The following is a 12,614-nucleotide window of genomic DNA, read 5'->3' on the forward strand; positions in this document are numbered from 1 at the left end:
AGGTATGATATACACATACAAAGTTACCCAAAGTTTTATTCCCTGCAATTTTAGCAATAAAGCCATCGTTCATCTCGTATATCAAAATTGTAATAAAAAAAAAAGTTGTTTAAAACTATCTCGACTAAACGCAGGAATAAAGGGATATTATTCAAAGAGTATGAGTTAATCTCACGCCAAGATCTGAAGGATTTCAGCAGTGGCCTTCTGCATACGTTCCTGTCCAGCCTTTTGTGATTGAATACGTCTAATTTCAGTCTTGGCTTCCATGATATTCCCCACTTCACGACAAGCACTCGACTGGGAAATCTATGTCCATCATCAGTATACAATGCTTAGCTTGAAAGCTACAAGAAGAACTTACCAACGTGCCAAAAGCCATGACAAATCTATACAAATTCTCATCATCCTGCTCATCCTTTAATAACTCCATTAAAGTGCCAGTAAATCCAAGTTCGGTTTCACCTTCATTCTTACTAGCAAGTAAGACGGCAAAGTTGACAGCCAATGTACTTTGCGCTAAACGAGCGTTCTTGCCCCTGAATTTGCCAGAGACATCTACCGACATCATATCAGCTACAATGTTTCGTCTTTCCCAGATCAATTGACGGCCTGTTTCTTGGTTGAAGAGATTGGCTAGGCCACGATAAGCCAACATGGCATTGGTTTCGTTGAAGGGTACACTCTCGTCCACAGACAAACCACCTGATTTCATCAAGAAAGCAGGCACATTTCTTTCAGGTACAGCGGAGGCCAAATCCTCAGGTGCATAGAGTGCAAACAAACGTATCAAATCCAGTGCAGGGAATCGTTTGTCTTGAGGCCAGTGTGTTGCCATCTTGACGATAGCCAGCAGTCCAGCGTCGCCTCCATTTGCACTCACCCTTGAAGCGGCAGGGTTCTTGAGATATAAAGCTGAAGCGTTCAAGGCGTCTAGTTCTTCACTTGAAAGTTGGATCTCGCTAGCAATGTCAGCGTTGAGGGAGCGGATTTTGTTGACAACGGCTTCAGCGTTTGCTTGTTTCAGTGTCAAGTAGGATTTCTAGACAACAAGTCAATATACAATAGCATGCTGCTTATCAAGTGGGGGGGGGGTACTTACAATAGGCAACACTTTGGCTTGTTGCAATGATGGTGATGCTGCTGCTGCTGCTGGTGGAGCAACAGGAGCACTGCCAGCAGGTCGGTAGGAACCGCCGCCAGTGAAAGGATCCGAATAAGTAGCAGCACCGGGTCCAGATGCAGCGTTCGTAGCACCAGGACGATAAGATCCACCACCAGTGAAAGGGTCCATGTATGCTTGACCGATAGTAGGTTGACTCGATTGAGGGGTGTATCTACTTCCACCAGTAAATGGGTCTTGGTATCCACCACCCAAGTTGACGCCTTCAGCATTCTTGATGATGAAATCAGCTACCTGATCCAAAAAGGATTGATCGAGTTGATATTTCAACAGAAATTTCTGGGCAGCATCATAGGGGTTTTCTGGAAAAATGTGTGAGTACATAAACTTCAATGGCTAAACAGCAGTATTTACCAGATACGTTGTATGGAAGTTTGAGGTTGCCGTTGGGACCAGCACCGACATCAATATCAAATACATAGTCATACTCTTTTCCTTCAAATGTTGCTTTTGATTTGTTACTGCCCACAACTTCGCCAATCTTTTGCCAGCTTTGACTCTGAGCACTCCACTGATGTGCTTCTACTGTAACGCCCATATTGATCATGATGACTTGACCTTCCTTTTTACCGGCTGATTGCAATGCTTCGGGACCAGGCAACTTGTCCTTTTCTACATCACCAATTTGGTTACTGTGGGTTTGTATGAGTATGTCTGTAGATACTGGTCTCTCATTCTTTATGTGTGTGTGTGTGTGTGTGTGTGTGTGTGTGTGTGTGTGTGTGTGTGTGTGTGTGTACTTACGAGGGTATAGCTTGGCTTGCTAATAAATCATCGAATTCTTTTTGCTTCTCAGCAACAGCCATACGTTCATCGCTGCGAGTAAAGATGCGAACAGCAGAATCACTACCACCAACAACAATATCGTTATTAGGCAGAGCAGCAACAGTCCATACAGACACACAAGGCTGTTGCAATGTTTGAATGTTGTTTCCATCTTTCCAAATGCGCACTGTACGATCCTCACCAGCAGACACAAATTCGCCTGTGCTTAAAACGTCGACAGAATAGACAAACGATGTGTGGCCATCTAATTGCTGAATGCATTCTCCTTCCAAAGTCCAAACTCTCAATGTGCTGCTTGATAATCAGCATCCACCGTCTGTTGTCTGACTATTGACTTACCCGTCATTTGAGCATGATACGAATCCAACGCTGGGTACCAATGCAAGTCCTCTCACAGCTTCAGTATGACCTTGATAGACATGAACCAACTTTCCATTTCTCCACAAACGAATCGATTTATCAGCAGAAGCTATTTGCGTATGGGTGAGTGAGTGGCTGATTACACATGCGAGATGAAAAAAATCCAACCTGTCAAAATCAAATCGTCTTCAATAGCCAGCACGGCCCAAACAGAAGCAGTATGGCCTTCAAGCACATAGGCTTGTTGAAACTCTTTCCACACAATTGCTTTGCTATTGCCAGTGTTATCCGTACTGCAATAATGCTTTGGTCGATCCATTCTGCACTTACTTGTCCCAGGAACCAGATACAATATATCCAGAAGGAGTTGTTGCCAAAGCACTGACATTCTCGCTATGGCCAATGAGTGTGTATCGAGGTTCAGCAGGTTGATTGGGATCATAGACATTGATAAACTTGTCAGATCCACCAGATACGATCAAGCCTGTGTGAGCGGTTAGTCTATCTATCAGGTACACACACACACATGGCTTCCATTTACCTTCAGGATAGGCCTGATTTGGCTTGATCAATGCCAATGCGTTTACAAAATGGCCGTGTCCTAGATAAATGTGATGAGGAGCAAATGCATTTGGACTGGTGCGAGTCCATGAACGCACAGTCTTATCACGAGCAGCTGAAATAAGCACATCATTTGACATGGCAGCTACCGCTCTCACCTAATGCCATTACGTTAGTCATTCATATAACTTTACAGATGTGCTGAATACTACATCTTGCTCATGGCTGGTAAGAGAGGCTTCTAATCTGAATGGAGGATATGTCATTTTTCAACTGTTTGGTTTACAAAGAAAGAAAAAACGAGAGAAACAAGGACGCGCAATGCTTTTATTGTAAAATGCGAATTGCATAACACTGTGACTTTACGCCCTATTTTCAAAGACCATCATCGCTCATGCGCAACACAGTCTGCGTAAAAGTATGAATCGATGCCTCAAGCTCTTCTTTCCGAATGGGTTTGCTGACATAGCCATTCATGCCTGCTTCAATGCACTTGTCTCTATCACCAGGCATTACACATGCCGTCAGCGCAATGATGTACGGATGGACAGCAGAAGTGGCCATCTCGCGCCGTATCTTTTCAGCTGCTTCTAAACCGTTCATTTCTGGCATCCAGATGTCCATAAACACCAGATCAAAGGGATCCTTGGCAATCATGTCGCATGCTTCTCGTCCATTGCTGGCTGTTTGTGATTGTATGCCTATTTGTATCAGCATTCTGGATAGTACCTTGAGGTTGATGGGGTTGTCATCGACGACGAGTGTCTTGATGTTGGCCAGATTGTCAGAGGATCCTGACTCGGATGATGCAGTGCTCTCCATGGCGTCTTTTGCTTGGCCACTCGTTGGGCGACTTCTCCTACTGGAGCAGTGGCGCTGCGTGCTGCTACGGCGCATGGACCTTAGACTGATGGATCCAACAGATGCCACTCTTTTTCTTCTACCTGTAGGTGATTTCTCTGTGCTGTTGAGCAGTTCATGCAGTATGCTGATGAGTCGCGAGTTTTTGAAGGGCTTTGTGATAGTAGCATGCAAACAAGCAGGTGGCGATGGATGTTGAATGTGTGGAGATAGTGTCGCATTGGCAGCAGCAAAGGGGTCTGATTTCTCATCGTTGGGCGTGGGTATTGGATCTACCGAGCCCACAGGATGCTGGATACATGAATCAGATATACTTTCCTCCTTATCGTCGCTATTGGGCCTCTTTAAACGATTGTCAATGACACACAAAGTGGGAATGAACTTTACATGGCTGTAGCATGTCTCTAACGTCTTTAGTACATTGGTGCTGCTAAACTTGACATCTTTTGTGCTGAAATCGGTATCGATGATGATGATGGAAAAGAGCATGGGCTGCTTGTGTTCGACCTGTGAGAAGTGGCGCTCGGCTTGACTGATAGACATGTAGGTTGCTTTGGGTATGCCCATGTTGTGCAGCATAGCCACCCATTTCACTTGAATAGCCTCATTCTCGGATATGATCAGAGGTCGAGGGCAAGCTGTGGACAGCTCTAGTAGATGGTTCTCTTGACCGTACGTGATGGAGTCCTCTTGCTTTTGTAAATCCACCTTAAAGTAGAAGGTAGTGCCTTTTCCTGGCTCTGATTCTACCCACATGTCGCCGCCCATGATCCTACACAGCTTTCTACTGATAGCCAACCCAAGCCCTAAGTTGTCTGTCAACAAAGCTTCCTTTATACAGCACGGCTTTTTTTTTTTTTTTTTTTTTTTTTTTTTTTTTTTTTTTTTTTTTTTACCTGTCCCTCCAAAATTTCGTGTTGTAGATGCGTCCACTTGCGAAAAGGATTTGAACAGCTTGTTCGTCTTTTCTGCAGGTATGCCAATGCCTGTATCTTTGACTGAAAAGAGATAGGTGACCATGGCAGTGGGATCAAATTTATCGTCTCTGAGATTAGGGCTGATACCAAGCGGTGTAGAAGCGTCATTGACGACAGTACTCTCGGGTTGACTTACGTCGCTCTGTTGGTAAGGCATGACTGATATACATACATAGCCTTCTTTTGTAAATTTGAAGGCATTGGACAATCTGCTTTGAGGTTAGTTGTCCAGCACAGGATGAATGCAACCGTCGTTACATACAAGTTGAGTAATATCTGCCTGAGCCGCACGAGATCACCTAGTACGTGCACTGGTAATTCAGGGGCAATGGTATACCATAATACAAGGCCTTTACTGAGGTAGTTGCCTGAAATCAGCTTGATGGCGCTTTCAATGGCATACGTCTACAGAGTTTGTATAAGTTGTTTGCCTTGTTTCAGGTTTCAATGTCTACATACCAAATCCAAGTTGCTTCTTTCCAGCGCTAGTTTGCCTGATTCAATCTTGGAGTAGTCCAAAATATCATCAATCAATGCCATCAAATGATTGCCTACACGGGAGGTTACTGCGAGTACATTAGTATGACGTACAGACACGCACCTGAAGACTCGATTGTTTCAGCACAATCATATAAATCTATGGGCAGCTCTTCACTCTCCATCAAGCTTCTCGACATGCCAATTACTGCATTCATGGGTGTGCGTATCTCATGTGACATGTTTGCTAGGAAATTCTGCTTGGAGGCAGCAGCTGCTTCAGCTACTTCTTTTGCCATCTTTAAATCTAAGTATTTCAGTGTTATACTATGCCGGCATTGTATCTGTATGTAAGCGAATCTCACCCTTTAGCAACTTTTCTGTCCTTGCTCTTTCTTCCTCCAGCTCCATTGTTCGTTGTTGCAGGTTTGCTGTGCGTTGTTTTACCAAAATTTCCATGTTGGTTGCGTATTTCTCGAGCTATAAGAAGCAAGCGTGAACAAACAGATACAATCAAACATGAGCTCAACTACATACCAACATCGCCATGTTATCAATCATGGACTCTGAGTCATAGAAATAAGGGTCCAGTTCTTCCACTCGACTCTACACGATACATAACATGCCATTAGACTATCCACATGAGAATGAGGGAATCCTAATTACCCCAATTGAAGTGAACGATGGACGAGCATAGGCATTTTGTTGCAGACAGTCCGAGACGATAGAGTTCATGCCCTCTGTAAAGTCGTCTATGCCCGGTGGTTGCATTCGAGGCCTGAGATTCATAGTGCACACTTGCTGAAAGGTGGACTCAGGGCAAGATTGCTGATTGGCGTAGGGTTTCTCTCTTGTCAGGATTTCATTGATGATGATACCCGCACTGAAGAGTGCGATGAGATGACTGGTGTTGCTGTACATCCACTCGAAAGCTTACCTGTACACATCAGCTGGTTTGCTGGGATAGACCAAGTAGACATTGGAAGATGTTGTAACTACGGATTCAGGAGCCAACCATAAAAGTGCCTCGGGCGATCGCAACACATGTGCAACTTCATCTGTGGGAGCAGCGTCTTTTAGAAATAAACTGTTATTTCTTTTCAGGGCAGTAGAAGAACTGCCCATGGTATCTACCACTTGCGAATGTTTTAGCTGCCTGAGTCCATAGTTGGAAATCTTGAGCTCCCATCTTCCAGTCACCATGCAGCAATCTGACGTTAAGCACCCATGGTATTGAAATTTCGATCGATGCAAAAATCGCATCCCTGTAGGTGTGTCAGTAAAGAATGGCGTGTGAGAGAGGCAGGGATGTACATGTATACATACCACTAATTAAATCGTTAATCAGAGCGAATCGGAAGATCCATGCTAAATCGATATCAGGGTTGGCTAGTACATCCGCTAAGGACCCCTTTGAGCAGTATTCTAATCAAAAGACATTCAGTAGCTATCGGCTGCCTCTATAAATTATGTGTACCTTCTACAATGAATGTTCGCTGGGGTTCCAGGACCAAGCCAATAAACTCAGTCAGTTTAGAGTGTCTTATGTTCTTCATCAAGGACACTTCTTTGCGCAAGTCGTTATCCACACGCACTTTTTTGAATCCAATCTGCTTAATGTACACTGGCAAATTGCGACTAGACATAGTGTAAGCCTACATCAACGACTATGATCTATGGATGACTTACTGAGATCCAAGGGCACGTATAAATTCAGGCTTTCCTGAGATGGATCTGCTGTCAGCTTTGTTGTGCTGCTGCTGCGCTGCTAAAGTTGCTCCTGACCTTGGATGGTTGCTCTTGTGAATGAGCAAGGATCCTCCTGCGATGCCCATTGTAGCCATTACGGAGGTGGAAGATGCTATGGACGCTGTTGTGGTGGATGTAGATGATTCAGACAACTTTTTCTTCTTCTTCTTTGCTACTCCTTGAATCTCTCCTTTTTCCTGTTGATGATGGCTATGATTGACATGCTGTTGTAGATCAGGGTCAAATCTCAAATTATGGGACGGAGGTGTATCCTTGATCGGGGCCGGATGTTGCTTGGGGATGGCAATAACACCATCATCAGTACCACCACCACCATGTTCTCCTGCTGCCGGTGCTGCTGCTGGGACAAGTTCGTTCTCTACAGGGTTCAAGTCATTTACAACCATCAAAGGCGTTGTTATACTGCTACTTGATCTCTGTAAAGGCAATTCCGGTCTCGATAGTAATGACTTTTGAACCGTACTCTTCCTGTTGCCACTACTCTCCAGTCGATAAATAGACGGCTTCACAAGCTCGTTAAAGGAAAGCAGCCAATCCTCATCACTGCCTAGCGTGCGTTGTGCCAACCATCGTTTTCGCAAGTATCTGCCCAAGAAGGCCAGTGTAATCAAAAACAAGACGGTGATAATGGGTATAAAAATTAGCATGTACAGTTGTCGCTTTTGGGCAGCTTGGTCATTGATGAAAGCGGTGCAGGTGCTCTTGATAGCGCTGCTTGTATGATTATCAAATCCATCGTAGCAGGAGCTGCATGAAGATGAACCAGGTATTGAATAGTAGCCCTGCGCGCATCCTCTGCATTGATATTGGTCAGGCAAGTCAGTGTACATGTTTTCAGGGCATTGGATACATTGTATTGATTTCTGTGTATTGCCATTCGCGTCTTGGCAGTATGCAGTGGTGGTGAAGTTGGAGTGATAGGTGCCTGGATCACAGATGTTCTGGATGCGCGGTATCGATATCAATGCGCCTTTCCAAGAAGGAATATCAATCATTTTGTTGAGCACAATATGCAGCAAGGACATGAAGCCTACGGAGAACATGTTAGTGGCCCACAGCCCTTTGACACGTCCCTCTAGATAGGCTTGATTCTGGTCAAACAGTTCGCCCGCCGTGTACACAGACATGGCGCTGTTCTTGAGATAGCCCTTGAGGATGCGCTAGTTTATAGCACAGTGTGTCAGTTTGATACGCACAAGCACGGTGGCAGACAAGCGACTTACACTGTTGATGATGGAAAACACATATTCTGAAAACGCAATGTAGCTGTCAGGCTCATAGGCGTCATCTTCATACAGTCGACGCAGTATGGCCATGAATTCATTTTCCATAGCACCTGGATAAGAGAGATTGACCGATTGCACTACTTGTTCCTGCTTGACAAGCGCGTTATTACCGTGTAACTCTTGATACGCTACATAAAAATACTGACAAAAGGAACTTTGTACGTCAATGGACCGCTCTGTGATGCACACAGGTCGACTGTTGCCATCTGCAACAACTCTGTGCGCAATGGATCTAGATAGTCCTACTATATCCAGCGCTACATTGGAGAGGTTCCTATAGACAACTGGTGAGTAAAATCAATCATGCCCTTGTCCATTGCAGAGTGATCCATGTACATTACGGGTAGGTTCTGTTGTATCGTTCAAAGAACGAGCCAACTGCAACAGCGCTGGTGGGCGTCTTTGCTCTATTGATGGCTTGTGAAGCGTATGTCAGTATCTGATGGTTGCTGGATTGCATGAGTATCCCATCTACTCCCTTGTCGAGGAAATAGTCTACGTTTTTTTTCGTGGCTTGTGGTGAATTCAGCAAGCCCTCCTATCAAAGAATAGCTGTTTGAGTAAACAAAAAGAATGTGTTTCTTGCAAGATGGCACGCACTTCCTTGGGATTGTATACTGTCCAGTTGAGTTTCTGTGCCAGATGGGAGACGCCTGCCATCATGGCAGCATTGTATGTATCTCCTCGGGTATGCGGAACAAGAGCGCCTATCGATCCAGATTTGTCGTTGATGGATATCAGTGAATTCGCCTCGTTTTGCAGAAAATAAGACAGGGTTGCATTGGTGACCAGGTTGGGTCCAGTTTTGATGGTTTGGTTTTTGAATACATCTTCCCCTGTCAGCAGCTATGTCGTTGTTCACTATGAGTCAATGCAGTAGAAACACTTTTTCTCTGGACGTTTTACCCTGATATACATGTAAAACACCGGCAATGCAGTTTGGTAATACGGCAATTGTGTCACTGCAAATGTATTGTTTTCAAGTCTAAACAGAGCAGATACGTTTTCACCGCCAATATCAAAAAACGCAGATGCAATATTCGTGAAAGCAAGGTTACGTTTCAAATCTAGCACTGACGCTGCAACAATGTCTGCACATGACTATAACATGAAATAACTAGGAGTATTAATACATGCAAGGGCTCCTCTTCATACATTGGATCTCACTTACTGATCCACCCAGCGATACAATCGAATCATAAGCACCAGGATTTGAAAGAAAAGCATCGCGCACAAACTGCGCAGGTGTGCTAGCTGCAGTGACATTGGCATCTTCATAGATCTTTAGTAATGCAGGAGCTTGTCCTATGGCTTGTTGGATACCCCATCTTCGACGCACACTAGTACCATCATCCAAGGAAGACAGCTGCACAGCCAACGGTTTCGAGAAGTTGGCATTGTAGAGTTTCTCGCCTAATAAATTCCCTGCTTCTACATCGTCTTGCAATACTCGGGTGAGGCCTAGTTGGAGTGCATAATCAAGGCCTGCGTTGAACACGATGACAGGTATGTGCTTTGATACCGCATATTGTATGGCTTTAAACACACTGTCGTTGGGTATAGATGCTATAATACCGTCGATGCCCTATGATAGACTTACTGTTAGCATCGATGCAGATGAGTACATGTGTGAGGACTTGCACTGTTCACTGCATCATAGATGTCCTGAGCCATCTTGGATTCTGATATAGTCAAGTAGCGGTTCCATTCAATATCGACATCGACCATGTTTGCAGCATCCCGTGAACCTTGTTCTGGGTTATGAAAGAAAGTGGCCATAGCAGATTCATGCGAAATGAATGCAATGCGCAGTCTTTTCTTGGGTACCGTAGGTGTAATTCCACAGGAGGGCAGGCTGAATTCTGATAGCTCGTCTTTGCGTTTGTTATGTTGAATATGGCAATGAACAGCGTATAAGGAGAGCCATAGTACGAATATGATAACCAAGTTCATCTATATGTCAATGTATATATAACACAAATGGGAAAGGGAAAAAAAGGAGCTCACCATGATTACATGCTAATATCGGGATGATTTTAATTGAATCCAACTTGAGAGAACCAAAATTACCGAGAATTGAAATTACATGTATATATATATACATGTATGTATCAAATGTAATAAAACGCGCACGCCATTTTATTCAGATGTGTGGGGGGAAAACGAATGTCATTGCTATTATGCTTAGAAAAAAAATCATATAAATTATTGTCCTTGTATATATACAATGAAAAAGGATACGAAAAAGTGTGTGTGTGTGTAATTTTTTTTTCTTTCTAGTCGTAAGGAGAGCTATCCAAGAAGATCAAAATCATAAATAGTGTTATAGATGGGAACAGAGAGAGAGAGAGAGAGAGAGAGAGAGAGAGAAGAATCAAAATAGAGTCGAATAATGAGGAAATCAGGATATATTCCATTTAATTATAAACAATCAAATGTGCATTTTTTCGCTTGCAAAAAAATGGAAACGTTTAAACAGAGGTATATACTGTATAGTCTTGCTGCTGCTGCTGCTGCTGCTGCTGTTGTTGTTGTTGTTGTCGATGTTGTTGTACTAATATACCAGAGATACGAACAGATCGAATCTCACATTCTCTCCAATCTCTGTCACTCAAATCCAATGCTACAGTTCTCCAAGCTTGCTTGAATAACCGAGTATGCTTCTTGATGGCACCCAGTAATACACGATCCTCGGATTCAGTCCAATGCTTCTTTTCAGTGCCTTTGGTCTGCAGCGTCCTGAATCTCCCCCAACAACAACCACGAGAACGATGAGGCAAGTATTTTGAAGAGATCATTGCCCAGGATAAACCTTGCAAATAACCCTTTTCTAATAAATAATCTTCAGATGATGTCCATGGTGTTCGGGTTTGATGTAGTTTTTTTCGTAGTGCATGAGGAGGCGTGATAGGCGTAGGCGTCGTGGGTGATAAAATAGGTGAATCTATTGATGATTTGGAGGATGCACTTGACCATGAAGATGGTGATGCGGGACAATACCCAAAGACCTGCTTTTCGTATTGCTGTTCATTATAATGCTGTGTAGTATGGCAGAGTAAATTTTTGATGTCCATTATTATTTTGCAAGCAAAAGTGATAAAGGGAGGAAATAGAGAGAGAGAGAGAGAGAGAGAGAGATGGCATTCTTCTCTTTAAATACATGTTTTAATGACTAGATGATTAATTTAAAGGGCTCCTTTTAGGGTCTTACCGCTTCATAATGAATCGCAGCATTAGGGACATTTGGCTGTCAGAATAAAGGGGACACTATTGTAAAGAGGGAGACATATACCAAAAACTGAACAGCGTGGACTAGTCCATTTCAAGGTTGTTTTCTTTTGGCCTGCATATCATCTCGTTTGTCTGTAGATGCTTTGTCAACTACCACTGTCAAAATGTGTAATATATATAAACAATGGACCCCCTCAATGTGTAACATGCACTTATTCAAAAGCTTGCTTCATGTAACAACCGTGTGAGCTTTGATAATCAGGCCTAATATTGTTTCAGAGAGAGCACAGCAAACAAGCATAGGTCCTTGAGAATTCAAGATTTAATAGGCCATTTGAATATGTGTCCATTTTATGCCATTTTGAATGAGTCACTTTACTACTGTTGTGTATCTCGTTTCAACGTACGCATTCGTATAGACACATTTTCGTTTAAAAGATACCCGATCAAAAGCACAAATCAAGGGGCATATAGAATTGACTTGATCACCCTGTCTTCATCGATCGAGTAAATCGTACAGTTGATCCCTTTACTGCTTCAACTACTGCTACCGCCACCGCTGTATGTTTTTAATTTGATTTGTGATGCCAGCACATTGCTATATATAAACCCTATCTCGATTCATGTGTGTTTTATTAGAGCTTTTCTGCGGATGATGAGATAGTGTGGTCTATAGATTATATGGTTGGTCGTAAAATAGGGTTTCATCACGATGCCTGACACATTTCCTATTGAGATCAAAACATCTCTATTCAAATGTGGAGTGGAGTAATCATTAGCTCGAGATTCAAATACAAAGCCCACGGGAAGAGTCTGTTTCATATAGACTACCAAGTATGGCAGTAATAACTCCTCTATGTATGGCATTGTGATATGTGCATGTAGTAAATGTCCTTTTCCTTGGTTGATGTTGCATTTGAAATTGCATATTGAAATAGACTATTTCAAGTGTTTGTATTTGAATATTCAGGCACAACATGTATTATACAAATATGCAGTGGCCATTGACAAGCAAATCGAAAAAGCCTGGGTTGGTGTATGCACATATCAATGCATTCCATCGGACATATCATAACGAGAAGAAAGAAAATATGATAGCCGAGAGAAAATTGTTATATTATA

General features: G+C 43.1%; 3 protein-coding genes across 3 annotated transcripts; all 3 read right to left on the reverse strand.

The window, feature by feature from the left end:
• Nucleotides 1–171: 171 nt before the first annotated feature.
• Nucleotides 172–3,156, reverse strand: ATC70_002348 (uncharacterized protein; the record flags this gene model as incomplete). The annotated part of the gene is made up of 10 exons (XM_064821725.1): nucleotides 172–309; nucleotides 365–1,042; nucleotides 1,103–1,485; nucleotides 1,538–1,815; nucleotides 1,928–2,260; nucleotides 2,309–2,438; nucleotides 2,498–2,601; nucleotides 2,660–2,813; nucleotides 2,871–3,048; nucleotides 3,103–3,156. 10 exons carry the CDS (start codon nucleotides 3,154–3,156, stop codon nucleotides 172–174), a joined length of 2,430 nt encoding a protein of 809 aa, XP_064681411.1.
• A 109-nt stretch (nucleotides 3,157–3,265) lies between these two features.
• ATC70_002349 (uncharacterized protein) lies at nucleotides 3,266–10,214 on the reverse strand (the record flags this gene model as incomplete). The annotated part of the gene is made up of 18 exons (XM_064821726.1): nucleotides 3,266–4,557; nucleotides 4,648–4,937; nucleotides 4,991–5,133; nucleotides 5,188–5,279; nucleotides 5,330–5,512; nucleotides 5,571–5,685; nucleotides 5,743–5,811; nucleotides 5,872–6,088; nucleotides 6,143–6,470; nucleotides 6,532–6,630; nucleotides 6,683–6,843; nucleotides 6,895–8,135; nucleotides 8,199–8,535; nucleotides 8,603–8,799; nucleotides 8,862–9,107; nucleotides 9,168–9,362; nucleotides 9,433–9,846; nucleotides 9,912–10,214. The coding sequence occupies 18 exons, from the start codon at nucleotides 10,212–10,214 to the stop codon at nucleotides 3,266–3,268; spliced, it is 5,922 nt and encodes a 1,973-aa protein (XP_064681412.1).
• A 518-nt stretch (nucleotides 10,215–10,732) lies between these two features.
• ATC70_002350 (uncharacterized protein) lies at nucleotides 10,733–11,335 on the reverse strand (the record flags this gene model as incomplete). The annotated part of the gene is made up of 1 exon (XM_064821727.1): nucleotides 10,733–11,335. One exon carries the CDS (start codon nucleotides 11,333–11,335, stop codon nucleotides 10,733–10,735), a length of 603 nt encoding a protein of 200 aa, XP_064681413.1.
• Between the last annotated feature and the right edge of the window lie 1,279 nt (nucleotides 11,336–12,614).

This window comes from Mucor velutinosus, assembly GCF_035048745.1.
Source record: "Mucor velutinosus strain NIH1002 chromosome Unknown tig00000093, whole genome shotgun sequence".
In the NCBI taxonomy this organism is placed as follows: Eukaryota; Fungi; Mucoromycota; class Mucoromycetes; order Mucorales; family Mucoraceae; genus Mucor; species Mucor velutinosus.